This window comes from Podarcis muralis, chromosome 10 (genome assembly GCF_964188315.1).
Source record: "Podarcis muralis chromosome 10, rPodMur119.hap1.1, whole genome shotgun sequence".
Classification (NCBI taxonomy): domain Eukaryota; kingdom Metazoa; phylum Chordata; class Lepidosauria; order Squamata; family Lacertidae; genus Podarcis; species Podarcis muralis.
In genome coordinates this window covers 75,508,741-75,532,677 of record NC_135664.1, presented here as the reverse complement: position 1 = coordinate 75,532,677, position 23,937 = coordinate 75,508,741, and the positions used below count along the sequence as shown (strand labels likewise).

The following is a 23,937-nucleotide window of genomic DNA, read 5'->3' as shown; positions in this document are numbered from 1 at the left end:
GGCTTTCCTCGCAGGGCGGACCCCTCACCCGTCTCCCCTGGCTCTGCGTGGAGAAAAGCGGCCCATGAAAGGGTTAAGCGGCGCGAGAGACGCCTGGATAGAGACCCCCTGTCCCTCCCATCTTCTCTGGGGGGGGGCGCCTCCGGCTGGAGAGATGGGGGCGCAGGGTGTGGGGTGAGCAGAGCCAAGGGAGCCTCTGGATGCAGGGGAGACTCCGGGAGAGAGGGATGGGGTCAAGGAAATTGGGGGGGGGGGAGGGAGAGGAGCATCCCTGGGGCAGGGAAGGGCAGCATTGGCGGGGGGGGAGATATCGCGTCTCCATTGTGGCAGCTGCGGGGGATCTCTGGTGGAACAGCCTTGGCCTCTCTCTGCCGCCCAGTAATCGACCCCCCCTTCAAGGCGACCAGAGAGGGATCCCTGGAAAGTGGGGGGTCCTGTCCCCCCACCCTTCCTTCCCGCAATCTCCATCCTCTTCCTGCCCCATAAGCCCCTGCCCTGTCCAGACACAGCGATTCTGCCCAGTCCATTCCTTGGTCCCCTGGAGAGGAGAGGAAGTCCAGAGGAAGAGATGTCAGTATTTGTAGAAAGAAAAGAGAAGGTTCTGGCCTCCCTTTGTGGCCTCAGCCTGGTCCTTGGGCCCTTGTCAGCATGAAAGAGTCCACGAGAAGAGCATCCTTGCAGAGTACTTTCTGCTTTTACAGTGGTACCTCGGGTTACAGACGCTTCAGGTTACAGACTCTGATAACTGAGAAATAATACCTCAGGTTAAGAACTTTGCTTCAGGATGAAAACAGAAATATTGTGGTGGTGGTGCAGCGGCAGTGGGAGGCCCCATTAGCTAAAGTGGTGCTTCAGGTTAAGAACAGTTTCAGGTTACGAATGGAACTCCGGAACGAATGAAGTACTTAACCCGAGGTACCACTGTCTTCTCAAAAGTCTTTCTGCAAAAGCGACTGACCAACTGTACACACATCAACATGGCCAGCTTTCACCAACCAACCAACCCAACCCCAAACTAACATTTCTCACTCTATATATACAACCCGCAGCTTTTTAAGCATTAAAGAAACAGCGGCCAATTTTTAGCTGTGACAAGAGAGGAGGGGAGAGGCCTTCTCAGAAGCGGCTCTTGGTTTCCGCAATCCCACCCAGGAAGCAGCCAGAAACCTTTTCCTCTCTCTCAGGCTTCCATCTTGATTGTCTTTTCCACTGAGGATGAGGATAATGTACACCTGTCCTCAGAAACAGGGGTGCAGAGTCCATGGAATGGCGCTCAGGATTGATACGGAGGTTGCACGTCAAAAGCATTTCTGTTCCTCTTATTCTTTGTAGCCAATGTCAGAGTGACTGACAAGCTGAGATACAACCCATCACCATCCGATGACAGCGACTGCATGAATCTTTTGTCACGTGACAAAGACACATGAGAGCAGAAGCAGCCAAGCAGGCTGGGAAGTGCAGGGACTGCACAGTCATTTGGGCCTCCTCAATTTATTCAGGCTTAACTGCTAACTGTGGAGTCATTCTGACATGTGACGTAGTAGCCAGTTGCACATTGTGCTCTCTGTAAGATTTCAGCAAGAGTCTGTCTGTCTCAGCCGTGAGCAGAGTCTGTATGCAATCTCAGTCAAACTGTTTGGAACCATGTGGTTTATGAAGAAGCTTCTTTTAATTCAGTAAAGCTTTTATTCTTTAAAACTCTGCATTATTAATTTACGCTGCGTGTCATCTTCCCAGTCAAAGGACCCCTTTTCAGGATAGACAGTGCCTGTGGCTGGAGGCTCTACACACCGGGTGTGCCTGTGGAGGCCAAAGACTGCCAGTATTAGCACAGGTGAGGTGTGTGGCCTCCCCAAATTTACAGGCTGTATATAAATGAGAAGTCGTGGGTGGGATTATATTTTACAGCAACCCTGTGATTTTCTCCACCTATAATATTTTGTGAGCTGATATAGCAGTACGAATTCCAAAATAACTTTTAAAAACCCCACAAGATCATCATCATCATCATCATCACATTTATACCCCCAGGCCTTAGTTTGCCTCCCCATGATCTAGAGAAAACACCAGCTTTGAATCATGCAGAGTAAAACTACCAGAACTTCCTTGAACCGATAGGTTAGGAATTATCGCTGTACTTAGATCCGTACTTTTCTATGCCTGTACAATTTAGCAGAGTAACATTCTCCCTTTTAAACTTACAGCGGATGCATTTGCTTAGGCTCGCTAAATCCTCTAAAATAAGATTCCTTGGTAATTTCCACTTTAGTCCCTCATAAAAAGATAGACACGACACAGTCTTCTATAAAAGTATAAAAAGAGTTTACTCACACATTCTGTTCACAAATGGATCCCAGAAGGCGGTTACCCCCAGGCTGCACACCTGGTCCTTCAGGGGCACAGTTACCCCATCAGGACCAGGAAGGCTCCCACCCTCCCCCAGGGACAGTATTTCTGACTTGTCAGGATTCAACCTCAATGTGTTGGCCGCCATCCATCCTCCAACCACCTCCAAACAGACACACAGGGCATTCACCATCCTCACTAGTTCCAATTTAAAAGAAAGGAAGAGAAATGAGATTGAAAATGACAGACGATGCGGAATTGGATAAATTAACTGGGAAAAATCAGATATACCAAAGACCAAAAGTTCATCGAAGACTGGGGAAAATTTGTAGATTATCTGAAAAACATATGTGGTGCGAACACAACGCTAGTGGGATTTCAAGAGGCACTGTAAAAACGGAGAAGTATTGTTAAGGGAAATAGTGGGAGAAGGGAAGTGTAATGGCAATACGAAAGGAGGAATGTGTAACTACAGTTATAAATATGGATGATTGTCAGAGACGCTGAAGGAAGTTCAAAAAGAAGAAGAAGCAATTTGTTGTATTTTGGAAAATTGTATAATTGTTTGGAAAATTAATAAAAAAATTTGGGGAAAAAAAATAAAGGAAGAGCTGGGCATCATCCACATACTGGTGAACACCCAGCCCAACCCCCCTAATGATCTCTCCCAGTGGCTGCATATAGATAGTAAAAAGCATGGGGGAGAGAATGGAGTCCTGAGGCACCCCACAAGTAAGCATCCAGGGGTCTGAACACTCATCCCCCAACACCACTCTCTGGACATGGCCCAGGAGGAAGGAGGGGAACCACTGCATAACAGGGCCCCCAGCTCCCCTAGAGGGTCCAGAAGGATACCATGGCCAATGGTCTTCAAGGCCGCTGAGAGATCCAGCAGAACCAGGAAACAGCTTCCCCCTCAGCCTCTGGCCCGTTGGAGATCATCAACCAGCACAACCAGGGCAATTTCAGTCCCATGATGAGGCCTGAATCCCAATTGGAAGGATCATGGCGGCAGGAGATTTCCTGGTCCTGCACCCCCAAAAGCTCCAGGCACAGGACTTTCATTAGCTTTGAAGGGGCCACATGATACATTGTGGTCTTTTCTTCGAAAAACAAATATTTTGAATACTTTTACAGTGCTGTATGATGTAAATATGGGATCCGGGTGGTGCTGTGGCTTAAACCACAGAGCGTAGGACTTGCCAATCAGAAGGTCGGCGGTTCGAATCCCCGTGATGCGGTGAGCTCCCATTGCTCGGTCCCTGCTCCTGCCAACCGAGCAGTTCGAAAGCACGTCAAAGTGCAGGTAGATAAATAGGTACCACTCCGGCAGGAAGGTAAACGGCGTTTCCATGCGCTGCTCTGGTTCGCCAGAAGCGGCTCACTCATGCTGGCCACATGACTCGGAAGCTGTATGCCGCTGGCTCCCTCGGCCAATAAAGCGAGATGAGCGCCGCAACCCCAGAGTCGGCCACGACTGGACCTAATATTCAGTGGTCTCTTTACCTTTACCTTTATGATGTAAATTTTCTTTCTGTTTCCCTTGTTCCACTTTGGAGAGACTTTGATACACAGCTCTGAGCCCATCTCCCCCCTTGAAACTGCTGTGTTTGTAGCACTGCCAGCCTGGGCAGTGGGTTTGGGGGTCCTGGGCTGCCTAGACAAGAAGACCCCCTTCTCAGCCCGGCTGATATGGTCCCAAAGAAAGCAGAGCAGTATGTTTGGCACCAGCTTGGCTGCAGGAGTTGAATGAAGAAGGTGTGCAGGACACCATCCAACCGTCTTAGAGATTCCACCCTGGATTTGTGTGGGTTTCCCTCCATAGCCTTTTCTTCTCCTGAACATAACTCACGAGGCAGTGAAGGTTTAGGACCAGAGTTTTCCTTCTCGATGGGCTTCCTTCCCCGGTTGACGATTCCATCTGCCCTTCACTTTCCTCTGCAGGATGGGCAGAATCTGCCTTCTAGACTGTGGGATTCACTGTTCTTCTCATCCTCTCCATCCACCAGGGCTTGACTTCAGGTGCAGCAGAATTGCCCAGCCCCCCAAGGATTTGAGACCCATCAGCTATCCTCACCTGGTTTTGCCAGCCGGTTGAAGCCATTCCTGGGATTGTGGCCCCTGATTCATCCTGACAGCTTCTGGAAGGCACAGGTGAGAGCTGAGTGCAGGGTGGGGACCACCAAAGGTACTACCGCTCCCATGACACCCCATGACATCATATAATAGCTATATTTGAGACAGAAGCGGAATGAATTCATGTCTCTAGAAATAACACAACTTCAGGCCATCAATAATTCAACACGACATATTCAAGGCTGAAGTTTTCACTAGTACAGTTATCCATTTGCCTTTAATATGCAGCTTTTTCAGTGTCACTTTAGGATGGGCTCGAGATCAGGCAGCCCATCATTATTGTAAGGAGCAGTGGGGGTCTGGGATTCCGATGTGCCAGCTGCTTTTCTTCTGCTTCTCCTGCTCTCTCCATGCAATCTGAGGCATGTAGATGGAGGTCCATCTCCAAGAACAGGAGCTTCCCTGAGCACCCATTCAGCTGACCCCAAGCACCAAGCCTTGTCACTAGTTCTCTGACTGACCCAGACCACAGTCCCTGGAAAAGACATAGACCTGGGCCTCACATAATGGTCCACATGGACCTCCTGAGGCCAATGGGACTGTGCAGGTGATTCATGAAGATCTAGAGGTGGATGGAGGATTATGATGAAGAGGATGGGGAATGTCCAAAGGAATGATGAACCAGAGAAAGAGAGGGCCTGTTCACGGACAGAGAGCAGCTGCCTTTCCTGTGATGAAACAATTGATTTGAAAAGGCTGTATTCCAAGATGATGCTGCTTTATTAGCAATGATTGAGGATTATGAAAGGTGGTGATGCATTACTATCATTTGATGACATTGCTTTTTCATTTCCTAAAAGTTGGGAATGTGGGTAGGAGGCGGGGAACGTAGGATATGTTGATATAAGACAGTGCTAATGGCATTTGATGTGCTCTCTTTCCCTTTGTTCTCTTCCTTGAAACCCAAACAGGATTTCCTTTCCTCCCACTCTGCAGAAGGTGATGGAGAAGACATTCAGAATTCCAAGGAATGGGGCACCTTTCGTTTCATGAGGAATAGAAATTAAAATGTGTGAAATGTGGTAAATGCTTCATTGAATGAGGACACATAGCTCACATCAATGATTCCGAGAGGAGAAACCATTTAAAAGTATGGTGTTTCGGAAACGTTTCGCTGATAGTGGAAAACTTAGAACACATCAGTGGATTTACATTTACAAGAAAGGATTACAATGCAGGGAGTGTGGAAGAACTTCAGTCAGAGAGGATTCCTCAATATACATCAGCGGACTCACACAGGGCAAAAACCATTTAAATGCATGGAGTGCGGGAAAAGCTTCCGTCAGAATGGACACTTAAGTTCACATCTACGGACTCACACAGGGGAGAAACCATATAAATGTATAGAGTGCGGAAAGAGCTTTAGTGATAGTAGAGACCTTAGAAAACATCAGCGGATTCACACAGGGGAGAAACCATATCAATGTATAGAGTGCGGAAAGAGCTTTAGTTGGAGTGGAGAATTTAGAAATCATCAACGGATTCACACAGGGGAGAAACCATATAAATGTATGGAGTGTGGAAAAAGCTTCTGTCGGAGTGGACAGTTAAGTTCACACCTACGGATTCACACGGGTGAAAAACCTTTTAAATGCATGGAGTGTGTGAAGAGCTTCAGGCGGAATGCAGAACTTAAATTACACCAGCGAAGTCACACTGGTGAAAAACCATATAAATGTATGGAGTGTGGAAAGAGCTTCATTCAGAGTGGGCAGTGCAATATGCACCAACGGACTCACACAGGGGAGAAACCATATAAATGTATAGAGTGCGGAAAGAGCTTCAGTGATAGTGGAGACCTTAGAAAACATCAACGGTCTCACACAGGGGAGAAACCATATAAATGTATAGAGTGCGGAAAGAGCTTCAGTCAGAGTGGAGACCTTAGAAAACATCAACGGATTCATACAGGGGAGAAACCATTTCAATGTATGGAGTGTGGAAAAAGCTTCTGTCGGAGTGGACACTTAAGTTCACATCAACAGACTCACACGGGTGAAAAACCATTTCAGTGTATGGAGTGTGGAAAGAGCTTCAGTCAGAGTGCACACCTCAATAAACATCACCAGACTCACACAGGGGAGAAACCATATAAATGTATGGAGTGTGGAAAGAGCTTCAGTCAGAGTGGCCACCTCAATAGACATTACCAGACTCACACAGGGGAGAAACCATATAAATGTATGGAGTGTGGAAAGAGCTTCAGTCAGAGTGATGGACTTAGAATACATCAACGGACTCACATGAGTGAAAAACCATATAAATGTATGGAGTGTGGAAAGAGCTTCAGTCGGAGTGCACCCCTTAGAAATCATCAACGGTCTCATACAGGGGAGAAACCTTTTAAATGTAGGGAGTGCGGAAAGAGCTTTAGTGATAGTGGATACCTTAGAAGACATCAACGGATTCACACAGGGGAGAAATCATTTCAATGTATTGAGTGTGGAAAGAGCTTCAGTTTCAATGCAGGCCTTAGATCACATCAACGGACTCACACAGGCAGGGGAAAACCATATGAATGTATGGCATGCGGGAAGAGCTTCAGTCAAAAAGGAGACCTTAAATTACACCAGCAGACTCACAAAGGGGAGAATCCATTTAATGCATGGAATGTGAAAAGAGCTTCCGTTTCAATGCAAGCCTTAGAAGACATCAACTGGCTCACACAGGGGGAAAACCATATAAATGCATTGAGTGCGGAAAGAGCTTCAGTCAGAATGGAGACCTTAAAACACATCAACGTACTCATAAAGGGTGAAACCATTTAAATGCATTGAGTGCGGAAAGAGCTTCAGTCGAAATGGAAACCTTAAGACACATCAACGGATTCACACAGGGGAGAAAACATTTAAATGTATGGAATGTGGAAAGAGCTTCAGTAAGAGTGGACACCTCAATATACATCAACGGACACACACAGGGGAGAAACCATAAGAATGCATGGAATGCGGAAAGAGCTTCAGTTTCTTTTCTTTTATATATATATATAATATATATTAAGATTTTTGAAATATTACCGTAAAAAAGAAAAAGAAAAAGAAAAATACAAAATAAAAACAGTTAAAAACACACCTATTTTCTATTACTTATTTTCCTTTAGCTTATTTCCCGGACCTCCTCATACCTCCCTTTTTTGTATTCCGCTTCAATTCATTGGTTCAGCAAATCCTTACCATTAGATTTTAACCCAATTATAACCCTTTTTTCATATTCTCTTAAAGCATTACAGCTGGGAAACCTTAATTGCTATCCAACATCATTCTATCATTCATTAATTTTACAATATTTCTGTAGATAGTCTTTAAATTTCTTCCAATCTTCTTCCACTGACTCTTCTCCCTGGTCTCGGATTCTGCTAGTCATTTCTGCCAGTTCCATATAGTCCATCACCTTCATCTGCCATTCTTCCAAAGTGGGTAGTTCTTGTGTCTTCCAATACTTTGCAATGAGTATTCTTGCTGCTGTTGTAGCGTACATAAAAAAAGTTCTGTCCTTCTTTGACACCAATTGGCCGACAATGCCCAGAAGAAAGGCCTCTGGTTTCTTCAAGAAGGTATATTTAAATACCTTTTTCAGTTTATTAAATATCATTTCCCAGAAGGCCTTAATCCTTGGGCACGTCCACCAAAGGTGAAAGAATGTACCTTCAGTTTCTTTACATTTCCAGCATTTATTATCGGGCAAATGATAAATTTTTGCAAGCTTGACTGGGGTCATGTACCACCTGTATATCATTTTCATAATATTCTCTCTTAGGGCATTACATGCCGTAAACTTCATACCTGTGGTCCATAACTGTTCCCAGTCAGCAAACATAATATTATGTCCAACATCTTGTGCCCACTTAATCATAGCAGATTTCACCGTTTCATCCTGAGTATTCCATTTCAACAGCAAGTTATACATCTTTGACAAAATCTTAGTTTTGGGTTCTAACAGTTCTCTTTCTAATTTTGATTTTTCTACCTGGAAGCCAATTTTCTTATCCAAATTATATGCCTCCATTATCTGATAATAATGAAGCCAGTCTCACACTTTGTTTTTTAATTTCTCAAAACTCTGCAGTTTCAGTCTATCTCCTTCTTGTTCCAAAATTTCCCAATATTTCAGCCATTTGGCCTCCATATTGAGCCTTTTCAGAGCTTTCGCTTCCATCGGTGACAACCACCTTGGGGTTTTATTTTCCAATAAATCCTTGTATCTTATCCAAACATTAAACAATGCTCTCCTGACAATATGATTTTTGAATGCTTTATGTGCTTTGACCTTATCATACCATAAATATGCATGCCATCCAAATACGTTGTTAAAGCCTTCTGGATCCAAAATGTCTGTATTTTCAAGAAGTAGCCATTCTTTCAACCAGCAAAAAGCTGCTGATTCATAGTAAAGTTTAAAGTCTGGCAGGGCAAATCCACCTCTTTCCTTTGCATCAGTTAATATCTTAAATTTTATTCTGGGCTTCTTGCCCTGCCAGACAAATCTAGAGATAACTCTCTGCCACTTCTTGAAACAGTCCATCTTGTCCACAGTTTGCAATGTCTGAAACAAAAACAACATTCTAGGCAATACATTCATTTTTATCAGAGCAATACGACGCAACAGTGAAAACTTCAAATTTGACCAAATTTCTAAATCTTTTTTCACTTCTGTCCAACATGTTTCGTAATTATCTTTAAATAAGTTCCCATTTTTGGCTGTCATATTAATCCACAAGTATTTCACTTTCTTAACCACAGTCAGGCCTGTCTCATTCTGAAACCTCTCTCTTTCAATCGGTGTTCAATTTTTCTCTAAAACCTTAGTTTTTAGCTTGTTCAGTTTATATCCTGCCACTTGACCAAATTCTTGAATTAATTCTAAAACCCTTTTAGCACTAGATTCTGGCTCCTTTAACGTCAATACTAAGTCATCTGCAAATGCTCTCAGTTTGTACTGTTTGGCTCCGACTTGTATACCTTTAACCAACCGGTCCCTTCTAATCATATTCAGCAGAACCTCCAGGACCGATATGAAAAGCAGTGGGGAGATTGGGCACCCCTGTCGTGTCCCTTTTTCTATCTTAAATTCTTCCGTCACCACATTATTTACAATTAATTTAGCCTTTTGTTCAGAGTATATTGCACCTATACCATTTTCAAAACCTTGGCCTACCCCCATCCCCTGTAGGTTCTTCTTCATGAAACTCCAAGAGATATTGTCAAAAGCTTTCTCCGCACCCACAAATATCAGAACTGCTTTAGTGTTTATATTCACTTGTAGTTTTCCCAATACAAAGAGTTTCAGTTTCAATGCAAGCTTTAGAAGACATCAGCGGACTCAAACAGGGGAAAAACCATTTAAATGCATGAAGTGCGGAAAAAACTTCAGTCAAAGGGGAAATCTTAGAAAACATCAACGGACACACAGGGAAGAAACCATTTAAATGTATGGAATTTGGAAGGAGCTTCAGTCCGAGTGGAACCCTTGATTTACATCAACAAACTCCCACATGAGAGAAACCTTATAAATGTCAAGTAGACAGAGGTTCAGTCCTAGTGGAAGTCCTACATCAACAGACTCATGGACAGGAAGAACTTTAACAGTTGACACCCTACAAACCCATCAACCCTCAAAGAGGAGAAGCTGTTTAAAGGGAAAGATTGCAGAAAGTGCTTTAGTTATAATGGAGTGTTTAAGGAACATCTAAGGACTCAGAGGGGAGAACCCATTTAGATGTATAGAGTGAGGAACGTGTTCCTTTCAGAGTCCACTCTTTTCTTCACAGCAATGAACTCAACTCAGCAGGAAATCCATCTTAAAAGCATGTCATGTTCTGGTGTTTATATGTAAAATTGTATAGTAATGAAATAATGAAGGTAATGTCTCACACTAGTGAGTCTAATTTTAGATGTAAGGTACCTTTTGATAGTGAGGGGGAGTTGGTGAATCTGGATTTCTGGTGGTGAGTGAGGATTAGGGCTGGGCGATCTATTAATCTCATCCTATACCGGTTTCTAGACGACATTGTGATAACTTTTCAAAAACAATTGATATGGCAACACACCACAGATCACAGTTTGTGTTTTTGGGATGCTCATTTGCCTGGAAGCAGCCGGCAGAAAGCTTTTCTTCGTGAAGCCCCTGCAGATGCCGAGTTGCTGACTTCCCTCCCAGACGACAGGAAGCGAAAGACAAACCTCCATTGCCCTGTGTCCTTCCAGCCTCTTTCCTCCCTTGCTCCCTTCTGCCGGTTTGTGTGCCTGACATAGACATCCTGTGTGCTGTATTTTTCTATTGCTGAAACTGGATTTGCTCTCAGGAGCTAAGTTTTGTGCCTCACTGGGGACCCAGTGAGAACTGTATGCTTTGAAAGCTCAGTAAACTATTACTGAAGAAGTCCTGCTGCCTCTCTGTGTGTTTCTGACCTCAGTGTGGGACTTGCTCTGCACGTGGCCCCTACCCTGCTGCTACTTGGCCCATGCCCTGGAGTTGCTCTACTCAAGCATGCAAGACAGTTTTTGCACCAAACTCTGTCATCCCCCCCCCCACCGCATGATCTCCAAGCACTGATTCTTCACCAGAAATTCATCACTGCCTCCTCAGCATTCTGAAGAAAACTGATAATACTGTAAGTTAATGGGTGATTTCCCCCCAAGCCTAATTGCAAGAGGGGAACGGAGGGGCTGCAGGGACCAGGAAGTGTCCTGAAGGGCCCATCTTCACTCTTGAACCCCATGGGGCAACCCCAGAGCTCCTGCTTATTCTGGGGTTTGGGGAAGGTAGTATTTTTCCATAGTCCCAGAAGTTTTTATTCAGTCATGCTGCTAGGGAGTTTTCCTACCAGAGGCCCACAGTTCATATTGCTATCATACTGATTTTACTGTTGTTTCTGCTTTTGCTGTCATGGAACAGCTGGGTGCCGGGGGGGGGGAGGCACCAGTTGGGGGACCTAAAAGGGAAGAAGGCTGAGATCCTGGGGACTTGTGGTGGGATGGCGATGAGCAGATAGAGGGAGAAAGGGGAGCAGACCGGGAGGGGAGGTGTTGCAAGCTGAAGAAACAGGGTTTGGTGAGCAGGAATAGGCTGGGGCAGAGAGCAGTTCAGACTCAGAGGGAGGAGAGGAGAGGGCCAAGAGACCCAGAGGAGGCCGGCTGCTGAAGCATCCAGGGAGACTCCCCCTCCTGCTGCAACCAGCTCCCATCTCCCCTGGTCTAGAGCACACAAAGAAACCCTGTTCAGACCCCATGACCATGTACATGATATTAACAGTTGTTTGGTTTTTTGTCCCAACATGCATCATTTTAATCTCATTGACAATGAACTGTATTTTCTGCCCATTCACCCCGTTTGGAGAGGTCCTTTTGGAGCTCCTTGCAATCTCTCTTTGTTTGAACAACCCTGGACAATTTGCTGCCATGAGCAAACTTTGCCCCCTCCCTGCTAACTCCTAACTCTAGATCATTTATGAACAAGTTGAAAAGCCACAGGTCCCAATACTGATCTTGAGGGGACTCCGCTTTCTGCTCCTCTCCATTCAGAGTACTGTCCCTTTCTTAGTACGTGTTCCCCCCTCCCTCCTTCCTTCTGCGCTGCAGAGGGAACCCTGCAGAAAAGTTCTGGGGTGAATTTTGCTTCCCCACACATCCAACACTGGTCAGCATTCAGGGAAATGGAAGAGGAAAGCTGGCCACAATCCAAGAGACTGAGGTCAGCAGAAAGCGAAGCAAAGCCTACTCAAAGGGAAACCTCTTCAGCTTCCAGCCCATCTGCTCCCACAATGGCTGGAGAAGAATTGCCATTTGGGAACGGCACAGCTGAATGGAATCCCCACAATCGCTCCTGCTGGAGGAATAGGGGCACTTAGCCCTATACTATATAATAATAATAATAATTTATTATTTATACCCCGCCCATCTGGCTGAGTTTCCCCAGCCACTCTGGGCGGCTCCCAATCAGTGTTAAAAACAGTACAGCATTACATATTAAAAACTTCCCTGAACAGGGCTGCCTTAAGATGTCTTCTGAATCTCAGGTAATTATTTATCTCTTTGACATCTGATGGGAGGGCGTTCCATAGGGCGGGCACCACTACCGAGAAGGCCCTCTGTCTGGTTCCCTGTAGCCTCACTTCTTGCAATGAGGGAACTGCCAGAAGGCCCTCGGCGCTGGATCTCAGTGTCCGGGCTGAATGATGGGGGTGGAGACGCTCCTTCAGGTATACAGGACCGAGGCCGTTTAGGGCTTTAAAGGTCAGCACCAACACTTTGAATTGTGCTCGGAAACGTACTGGGAGCCGATGCAGATCTCTAAGAACTGGTGTTATGTGGTCCCGGCGGCCACTCCCAGTCACCAGTCTAGCTGCCGCATTCTGGATTAATTGCAGTTTCCAGGTCACCTTCAAAGGTAGCCCCACGTAGAGCACGTTGCAGTAGTCCAAGCGTGAGATAACTAGAGCATGCCCCACTCTGGCGAGACAGTTCGCGGGCAGGTAGGGTCTTAGCCTGCGTACCTGGTGGAGCTGGTAGACAGCTGCCCTGAACAGAGTTAACCTGTGCCTCCATGGACAGCTGTGAAAATGACTCCCAGGCTGCGCACCTGGTCCTTCAGGGGCACGGTTACCCCATTCAAGACCAGGGAATCCCCCACACCTGCCTACCTCCTGTCCCCCAGAAACAGTACTTCTGTCTTGTCAGGATTCAACCTCAATCTGTTAGCCGCCATCCATCCTCCAACCGCCTCCAGGCACTCACACAGGACCTTCACCGCCTTCACTGGTTCTGATTTAAAGGAGAGGTAGAGCTGGGTGTCATCTGCATACTGATGAACACCCAGTCCAAACCCCCTGATGATCTCTCCCAGCGGCTTCATATAGATATTAAAAAGCATGGGGGAGAGGACAGAACCCTGAGGCACCCCACAAGTGAGAGCCCAGGGGTCTGAACACTCATCCCCCACCACCACTTTCTGGACACGGCCCAGGAGGAAGGAGTGGAACCACTGTATATCAGTGCCCCCAGCTCCCAGGCCCTCTAGACGGTCCAGAAGGATGTTATGGTCGATGGTGTCAAAGGCCACTGAGAGATCCAGCAGAACTAGGAAACAGCTCTCACCTTTGTCCCTAGCCCGCCGGAGATCATCAACCAGCGCGACCAAGGCAGTTTCAGTCCCATGGTGAGGCCTGAATCCGGATTGGAAGGGATCCAAATGGTCTGTTTCCTCCAGGCGTGCTTGGAGTTGTTCAGCAACCACCTGCTCAATCACCTTGCCCAAGAATGGCAGATTTGAGACTGGGCGATAGTTGGCCAAATTGGCCGGGTCTAAAGATGTTTCTTTAAGAAGCGGTTTAATGACCGCCTCTTTCAGTGGGTCTGGGAAGGCTCCCTCACAGAGGGAAGCATTCACCACCCCACGAAGCCCATCGTCCAGCCCTTCCCGGCTTGCTTTTATTAGCCAGGATGGGCAAGGATCAAGGAGACAGGTGGTTGGTTTCACACGTCCAAGCAGCCTGTCCACATCCTTGGAGGTAACAGATTGGAATTGATCCCATGTAACAGGACTAGACAGAACTCTAGCACTCTCCCACCCTGGCCCTGCTCCCACGGTGGAGTCTACCTCCTTCTGAATCTGAGCGACTTTATCTGCAAAAAACTTTGCAAAAGCATTGCAGGAGATCTTGGGGTCCCTACCAGGCCCCGGTGGTACAGGTGGTTCTGATAGATTGCGAACCACCTGAAAAAGTCTCCTGCTGCTATTTTCTGCAGATGCAATGGAGGCGGCGAAGAAGGCCCTCTTCACCGTCGCTATCGCCACTTGGTAGGCTCGACGTTGAGCTCTAACCCGTGTCCGGTCTGATTCAGAATGAGTTTTCTGCCACCGGCGCTCTAGCCGTCTCAACGATTGTTTCATCACCCTCAGCTCCGGGGAAAACCATGGGGCTGTCCGGGCTCCATGCAATCGGAGAGGGCGCTTCGGAGCCAGACAGTCAATAGCCCTGGTTAACTCTCCATTCCAGCGGGCCACCAGGGAATCAGCTGAAAGGCCATCAACTTGGGATAAAGCATCCCCTACCACTCTCTGGAAACCATTTGGATCCATTAAGTGGCGGGGGCGGACCATCCGAATCGGTCCCACCTCCCTGCAGAGGGTGATGGCCAGTGATAAGGAAAATCCCGGGTTGAGAGGGCCCATCTCATCCCCCATGAGTCTGTGAGGTCAGTGAAAGAAGGAAGTTAAACTCCGCTAACCTTGAAGAGTTACCCACCTCCGGAACGAATTAAGTTCGTAACTAGAGGTACCACTGTAATCTGGAGCAAACCAGCGATCAGTAGACCACGATCTTTATTGTTGTGCAAGAGATTTCCACACAGAGCAAGAACCCCGAGCCTGGGATGACATCAACCTTTTTAACTCCCCCCCCCTCACCCAGAATACATTTTGAGCAGCATCCTCACTAGTATGTCACAAGTGGGGAGGGGTATCAAAGGGTTACACAAGTTCAGCAGTTCGTCCTTCTATCAGGTACATCTCCGGACACCTCTCAAGTACCCACCACCCAGAGAACAATAAAACTATCGACATACATCCTTGCTCTCAGGGCTTTATGCGCTCAGGGGATTATGGCAGGAGGCCCTGTTCTTACGGCCTGCGTGACTATCCGCTTCAAGGGTCATGGAGGAGGGTGAAGCCTAAATTCACCTTAAAATGGCGTTGGAATGGGAAGAATTGGTTAAAGAATGGATATTATATGAATTTGCAAAGTTAGGTATCTTTCCCTGAGCTGTCAAGCTGAAAGGATACATTCAGACACAATCCTTGTAACAGTGTAGCAACTTTAGGCAATCGAAACCAAAATGGCTACAATTCATATACATTGCCCATAGTCTGAGCAGCAGGAGGGCACTGAGACAACCGTGCAAAGGCTGAGCTGAATGGCTGGTCTGCAGAGAGTTCCAGCCGTCTACGGATTCCCCCATTGGCTAGCTGTCAAAGCATAGCACTCTTGATTGGTGAGCTTCAGTTATTCATAAATCCCATTCATAAAACACAAAGTCCGTAAATCCCATTCATAAAATGCAGAGACCGTGTTTTCCTGTATTTATACGATGTGTGTGTTCTTGTGCGACTGAGGGAAGAGGGGTTTTGGACCCAGGGGATAATGTCAGATGGTAAACACACACACCCTTGTATTTTTTTTTTTTAAATAAAATATTTATTGCAATTTTTAAACAACAAAGATAACATCAAACAGTTAACAAACAAAAAAGATCAAAGTAAAATTATAAGAAAAAGTAAGAATAAGAAAAGAAAATACAAATAGAATAGAGTTATTCTTAAGTCATATTTTCATAATCTTTAGACTTCCTTGCATCACCCTTCTCTGCGTTCTCAATCATATAGTTATATGCAGCAATTTGTTACCTTGCTTCCATTCTTATTTTATGAATCTCAAATATGCAATTCCGACTTTAGAGTGTTTTTGTCGTAAATTAAGCTGCTAAGTTTGAACATAATATTTCTTCAAATTTCTCTATTTCCTTATACATCACCTATTCTCATATGTCTTACACTAAATTTACTGCTGCCGTGTTACTCTCATTTGTGCATTCTCCTAACATTCATACAATTTGTAATATTTTTGTAAGTACCGTATTTTTCGCCCCATAAGACGCACTTTTTCCCCTCCAAAAATGAAGGGGAAATCAGGGTGCGTCTTATGGGGCGAATGCCTGCAAGCCTTGCGCTCCCGGCAGGAGGTCCCACCGGGTGCGCGAGGCTTGGGGCGGCAGCCTGTCGCCCGAAGCACGGGGAGCCCTCGGGAGGGCTCCCCCTGCTTCGGGCGAGTGTCTGCAAGCCTCGCGCACCCGGCAGGAGGTCCCACCGGGTGCGCGAGGCTTGGGGCGGCAGAGGACTGCTTGCGCGCACCTAGAAGCTTGGGGCGCGCTGAGCTCAGCACGCCCCAAGCTTCTAGGTGCGCGCAAGCAGTCCGCTGCCGCCCCAAGCCTCGCGCGCTGCCGCCCCAAGCCTTGCGCACCCGGTGGGACCTCCTGCCGGGTGCGCGAGGCTTGGGGCGGCAGCGGACTGCTTGCGCGCACCTAGAAGCTTGGGGCGCGCTGAGCTCAGCACGCCCCAAGCTCCTGGTGTAGCGCAGTGATCCGCTAGCCCTGGGAGAGCCCCGCGGCTCTCCCAGGGCTAGCGGACTGCTTGCCGGCACGCAGAAGCTTGGGGCGCGCTGACCTCAGCTCGCCCCAAGCTTCTGGATTAGCGCAGCGGTCCGCTAGCCCTGGGAGAGGCGCCCGGCTCTCCCATGCTAGCGGAGACCTTGCCGGCACGCAGAAGCTTGGGGCGCGCTGAGCTCCGCACGCCCCAAGCTCCTGGTGTAGCGCAGCGCACCTGGGGGGGAAATAATTTTTTTCCCCTTTATTTCCCCCCCAAAAATCTAGGTGCGTCTTATGGGCCGGTGCGTCTTATGGGGCGAAAAATACGGTAGTCTTTAAATTTTTTCCAATCCTCTTCCACCGTCTCTTCTCCCAGGTCTCGAATTCTGCCAGTCATTTCAGCCAATTCCATGTAGTCTATCAGTTGCGCCTGCCATTCTTCTAGAGTGGGCAAATCCTGTGTCTTCCAGTGCTTTGCGATGAGTATTCTTGCTGCTGTTGTTGTGTACATAAAGAAAGTTCTATCCTTCTTTAACACCCCTTGGCCGACAATGCCCAGAATGAAGGCCTCTGGTTTCTTAAGGAAGGTATACTTAAATACCTTTTTTAATTCATTATAAATCATTTCCCAGAAAGCCTTAACCCTTGGGCACGTCCACCAAAGGTGAAAGAATGTTCCTTCAGCTTCCTTACATTTCCAGCATTTGTTATCAAGCAAGTGATATATTTTTGCCAGCTTGACTGGGGTCATGTACCACCTGTATATCATTTTCATAATGTTTTCTTTCAAGGCATTACATGCCGTGAACCTCACTCCGGTGGTCCATAACTTTTCCCAGTCAGCAAACATAATATTATGTTTAAAGACCTCCAAAGAAGGAGACTCCACCACACTCCTGAGACAGGAGTCATAATCCTGTCACATTGGGTTGTGTCTGGCTTTTAGGTAAGGGGGTGAGGCTCAGGTGGGAAAGAGTTGAGAAGGAACATACCCCGGGGTGCGGATTTCCTCCGCTGTCCAGCTCCTCAGGGTGCCACTCCCCGCGGGTCCCTCCGGTCAGCAAAAGAAAGAGTCTCCAGCCAAGTTAAAGAAGCAAACAGTGGTCAGTTGACCTGATCTTTATTTGTTGCAACAAGGTTCAAACACCCCAAAAGTAGGAACATATGATTGCATGAACTTTTAAGGCTTTTACCCCCTTCCTCATAATAAATTTTCCAACAACTTCATCGATACATGACATGGGGTTTCCCCCCACCCCCACACACATTTTTTTCTCCCTGTTATGTACTGAGTTGAATAGGATCCAAACTGCAGCCGTCTGATTGGTCCTAGAACAATAGGATCCAAATTGCAGCAGACTGATTGGTCCTAGAACAATAGGATTCAGAATGCAGCAGTCTGATTGGTCCAAGAACAATGCAGCAGTATGATTGGTTGGCAGGAACCACCCAATCATGCTCCAGATATAAGTGAATCCACAACCTGATTGGCTTACAGTAGAATGCCAGAATTAACCAATCATGTGCAGCCCATTGTGTAAATAATGTATATAAGCAGATACTTTGAGGGGACATTCATTCATTCCTCCTCACCACTATGAGCTGAATAAAGAGCATGAAATCACTTTGCGACTCTGAGTATATTTCACTGGCGACGAAGGTAGGATCCCGCTGAGCTGACTGCCACACACAGCACCGCAGCACCGCCACCTGACGCACCGCTGCCTCGCACCGTGTATCCAGGCTTCAGCTCCGGGACACAAGGAACTCAGAATGGCAACCGACAGCAGCTTCTCGCCGTTCAACCCAGCATCTGGAGACTGGGAAGCGTACGCCTCCCGTTTCACCTTCCTTCTAGAAGCCAAAGGGGTCACCGATGAAGAAGACACCAAGAAGAGGGCAATATTCTTCAGCACCTGCGCAGAGGAGACATTTGATATCGCCCGGGCTCTCCTTGCACCTGAAGACGTCGCTACTGTTCCATACAAAACAATAATGGAACAGCTGAAGGGGCACTTTTCGCCACAGCCCTCAGTGGTGGCTTGTCGAAATGCCTTCTACGCAAAGCGGCAAGCCCCTGGGGAAACCATAACTGGGTTTGTGACCTCTCTCCGCCAAGCTGCCCGGTTCTGCAACTTCTCAGAGCTGGAGAACATGCTTCGTGACCGCCTCGTCGGTGGCCTGAAGGATGAGAAGCTGCAACAACGCCTCTACGCCAAGAAGGACCTAACGTTCCAGGTCGCTCTGGATGAGGCCCTGGCAACGGAAGCTGCTGAGAGGTCGACGCAAGAGGCACGGCCGAGCCTGCCACCCCAACCGAGGGTCCACCATGAAGACCTCACCGATGACTCAGGATCTGACAGGGAGGAGGTGCACCGTGTACAGCAGCGCACTCAAGCAGCGCACATACCACAGCTGCCTCGACGAGAAGGAGGAAACTGCGCAAGCTGTGGGGAAAGTCACGAGAGGAGGACCTGCCGTTTCCGCAACGCAGAGTGCAGGCAGTGCAGAAAATTGGGACACATCGCCAGGGTGTGTCGAGCTCGGCCCACCCGACGCCAGGCATCAGATGACCAATCCAAGAGCCCCAGGTCCCGGGGCCCAACGCACCAAGGCAACTCTACGGAGCTCACGGACTTCCAGGTATACCAGTTGCCCCACCCCAACGTAGAGAAAATTTATGTAGAGGTACAGATAGAGGGGGCCCCATGCCGCATGGAGCTTGACACGGGTACAACTCTATCCATAATCTCGGCAAAGACCTTAAGGAAACTGTGTCCTACTGGGGGTCCCAAACTCAGGCCGGCCCCATTCACCCTCCGGGACTTCCAGAAACGTAAGGTCCCCACAATGGGGGTGGGGACCTTCAGGGTGCAATACCGAGGGCGGACGCGGCAACTGGACTTGCTCGTGGTCAAGGGCCCCTACATTAGCTTACTGGGATTGGCATGGTTTGGACCACTGGGGCTAGCCATCACCGGGGTGAACCACACTACCTTACAAGTGGACGTGGACGCCATCTGCAAGGAATTTCCAGGGGTTTTCGATGGGAAATTGGGACAGTATACGGCCCCCCCCCCATTGCTCTACAGCTTGACCCCGCAGTACGACCGGTCAGGCTCAAGGCCCGCCGGGTCCCGTTCGCCCTGAAACCCCGTATAGACGAGGAATTGGACCGGCTTGTGGAGCAAGGAGTGCTGGAGCCGGTGCCTAATGCCCCCTGGGAAACCCCAATTGTCACACCCGTCAAGCCTAATGGTTCGGTCCGCATCTGCGCAGACTACAAATGTACCATAAACAAGGCCCTCACGGCCCATGCATACCCAGTGCCAGTGGTCAGCCATGTCCTTGCCACCCTGGCTGGGTTGAAAATTTTTGGCAAGCTGGACTTGGCCCAAGCATATCAACAGCTGCCAGTAGATGAGGCCACAGCAGAGGCACAGACGATTGTGACGCACAGAGGAGCGTTCAGGGTAAAGCGGCTGCAATTCGGTGTCAGCGTGGCACCAGGCATATTCCAGAATCTAATGGACTCTCTCCTTAAAGGGATTCCTGGCGTCACCCCCTTCTTCGATGATGTATTGATTGCCGGGCCCACACCAGAGGAGTTTGAGGACCGCCTCCGCACCATTCTGCACCGTTTCCAGACGGCGGGTCTCAAGGTGAAGCGGGAAAAATGTCTACTAGGAGTGCCTCAGGTGGACTTTCTGGGATTTATGGTGGACGCAGAAGGGGTCCACCCGACTGGGGACAAGGTGCGGGCCATTTGTGATGCCCCAGCGCCCAAGAGCAAGACTGAACTTCAGGCCTTCTTGGGACTATTGAACTTTTACCATTCCTTCCTTCCCCACAAGGCAGCGGTAGCAGAGCCCCTACACAGACTCCTGGACAAGCGGGCCACTTGGGTGTGGGGCCAGCGCCAGGAGGCTGCATTCCAGGCAGTCAAGGACTTGCTTGTCTCAAACTCAGTCTTGGCACACTTCGACGAGAGGCTGCCGGTGGTGCTAGCATGCGACGCCTCACCCTATGGCATTGGCGCTGTCCTGGGGCACCAACTCCCGGATGGAAGAGAGGTACCGGTGGCGTACTTTTCCCAGACACTCAATGCAACCGAGCGGAACTACTCGCAAATCGACAAGGAGGGTCTGGCAATCGTGAAGGGAGTAAAAAAATTCCATGATTTCTTGTATGGGCGGCCCTTCACCGTGGTGACTGACCACAAGCCGTTGCTTGGCTTGTTTGCCCCCGAAAAGCAGACCCCCCAAGTGCTATCTCCTCGCGTCCTCAGGTGGTCAATTTTCCTTGCCAGCTACCAGTATGCACTGATTCACCGCCCAGGGAAGGCAATGGGCCATGCGGACGCCCTCAGCAGGCTACCACTACCGGAAACAGGCCCTGACCCAGCACCTGCACAAGAGGTTATGAGCCTGGAGCTGCTTCCCGACCGCCCCATTCAGGCACAAGAAGTTGCACACCATTCCAAGAAAGATAGGGTCATCTCCCGGGTCCTGGACTGGGTGTGGAGGGGATGGCCCAGCAACAGCCCCGGGCCAGAATTTGCCGGCTACACAACCCGCAAACATGAACTGTCGGCCCATAAGGGGTGCCTGTTATGGGGAAGCAGAGTCGTTGTTCCCCAGCCCCTCCGCAAAAGGGTCCTCACAGCCCTACACGAGACACATCCAGGGGTAGTAAGAATGAAGGCCCTTGCCAGGAGTTATGTGTGGTGGCCAGGGATCGACGGAGAGATAGAGGCCTGGGTCAAACACTGCCAGGCCTGCCAAGAATCACGCCCAGATCCCCCAAGGGCCCCAGTCCAGTCCTGGGAGTCCGCCCGAGCACCATGGTCACGCCTGCATGTGGACTTCGCTGGCCCCTTTCAGGGGAAAACATTCTTCATAGTGGTGGACTCCTACACCAAATGGCTGGAAGTTGCACTGGTACCGTCCACTTCCATATCCGCAGCCATCCGGGTACTACGCAGGCTGTTTGCAACCCATGGGCTCCCTGACACTCTCGTCTCAGACAACGGGACTGCATTTACGTCAGGAGAATTCCAAACCTTCACAGCGCAGAACGCCATCCGCCACATCCGTTCGGCGCCATTCCACCCTGCCACCAATGGCCAAGCAGAACGCATGGTGCGGACCACCAAGGACACCCTTCGCCGCATGACGCAAGGGGACTGGGAGTACCGCCTTGCCACATTCCTTCTAGCACAGCACAGCACCCCCAGCTCAACGACTGGCCGGAGCCCTGCTGAACTGCTAATGGGTCGGCGCCTTGCAATCAGATTGGACCGCCTTCACCCCGATAGAGCTCAGGATGAGGTAGTGGTGGGGGAAGGCAGGAACCCCCGGACCTTCGAGGCCCAGGACCCAGTGTACGCAAAGAATTTTGGGGCAGGCCCAGCATGGGTACCCGCCACAGTCACCAGGGTCACTGGCCCAGTGTCGTACGAGGTGCTAACGGATGGGGGGCAATGCTGGCGCCGCCACTGCGACCAGATACGGCGACGATTCCCGGGAGAAACCCAGGAGGAGGAAAGGTCAGAGGAGTCCCAAGGGAACAGAGGGTCAGTGAGGCCCATAGAGCAGGAGGGGCCAGCAGGAGAGGCAGAACCAGTAAATACAGAGAGGACCCGCGAGGCCGAAAGAACACCGGAACCAGAACCACGACTGAGCGAGCCGGTTGCGCCAGACCAAACAGCCCCACCACAGCCAGCATCCTTGGAACACGAGCCAGAACCTGAACCCCAGACCAGGGAACACCACAGGCCGCAACGCACACGTAGGCCGCCGGCGTACCTCGAGGACTATGAATGCGACCTCCCGGGCAGGACTGGAACTTAGAGGGGAGGGGTGGTTATGTACTGAGTGGAATAGGATCCAAACTGAAGCAGTCTGATTGGTCCTAGAACAATAGGATCCAAATTGCAGCAGTCTGATTGGTCCTAGAACAATAGGATTCAGAATGCAGCAGTCTGATTGGTCCAAGAACAATGCAGCAGTATGATTGGTTGGCAGGAACCACCCAATCATGCTCCAGATATATGTGAATCCACAACCTGATTGGCTTACAGTAGAATGCCAGAATTAACCAATCATGTGCAGCCCATTGTGTAAATAATGTATATAAGCAGATACTTTGAGGGGACATTCATTCATTCTCCTCACCACTATGAGCTGAATAAAGAGCATGAAATCACTTTGCGACTCTGAGTATATTTCACTCCCCATTTCCCACAATACATTTTTCGACAGGGTCATCGATACATGTCACAAAGTACGAGTCTTTGGCGTTTAGAAACATGAGCCTGTCACCCACCCCGTCAATAACCCCAATTTCCCAAACCTTTTAACTGCCCTCTTCCCCAAAGAACGTAATAGTATTTACCCATCCCCCAGCTGAAAGGCTTTCCTGCCCTTCTCCCTTCAAAGTATCAGGATTCAACCCGCCACCCCGATGGATTTCTGCCTGGGGCATGTGCTGCCCTTGATCGCCTCCTGCCTCCTAAGGGGTTATGGAGTCAGGGGGAGCCCTGGATCCCCCAATCCCAGAGGAGTCATTAGCCATTGGAACCAAGGAAACCGGTCAAACCGTAGAATTTTGGCGATTATTTGACGTTTCTTCAGCTTTCTATAATGGATAGTCGAGGGAAACAGTCCGATTCATGGAATCCGCTTCTGGCTCCAATTGTATCGGCTGCTTTGCTGAGCCTCTTGGCTGTTGTGCAGGGACGGGGCCTGTGTCCACGGTCCTTGTCCTGGCCTGAGTCAGAGGCTGGGGTGGGGAGCTGGGATTTGGGGTGAGTCGATTAGCTGCCCCCCCCCCCCCCGTTCCTGGTTTGAACAGCACCAAGACCTAAAACACGGAGGGATCTGATACGGACCGGGAAAGGGGGGGGTACCTCCTTTCCCCTTCTCCTTTGAACAACCGAGGCGATGACCTCGAGGGTACCCACAGTACACCCACCCTCAGTCCCCTCACCGTTGCACAAGCACCACACGTCTCCCGTAACCCCTTTTTCCTTCTTTCTTTCATGAGCGAAATAAGCTCAAATATATGAACATATTCTCCTATCTCTTCCTATGGCTATTTGCGCTCCATACTTAGAACGAGTAGACCGGGCGTTCCTGTATCTCCGCTTATTCCTATGGCTGCGTCTTAGCCAATCACAGCCATGCATTCATCCTGCAGGAGCTAGCTCAGGGAGCCCTTGCACGCCTCATTGAACCTACTGACAAGCTGCTGACGGCCCCCCCACTGTGAGAACAATGGATCCGAAACCAGAGACCTCGTAAAACTGTCAAAATGT

The 23,937-nt window shown here is 49.0% G+C and overlaps 1 protein-coding gene across 4 annotated transcripts in view; it reads left to right on the top strand.

The window, feature by feature from the left end:
* Positions 1-23,937, top strand: part of LOC114605709 (uncharacterized) — a 74,130-nt gene that overhangs the window by 100 nt on the left and 50,093 nt on the right. The window contains exons 1-2 of one of the 4 annotated variants that reach the window (XM_077935514.1): positions 318-1,834; positions 4,356-4,500. Coding sequence is in view for 1 of the 4 variants with exons in the window: in XM_028747254.2 (XP_028603087.2) it covers positions 5,655-7,250 (1,596 nt within the window). In the remaining 3 variants the exon portion in view is untranslated. The other 3 variants (XM_028747254.2, XM_077935512.1, XM_077935511.1) reach the window with 3 other exon arrangements.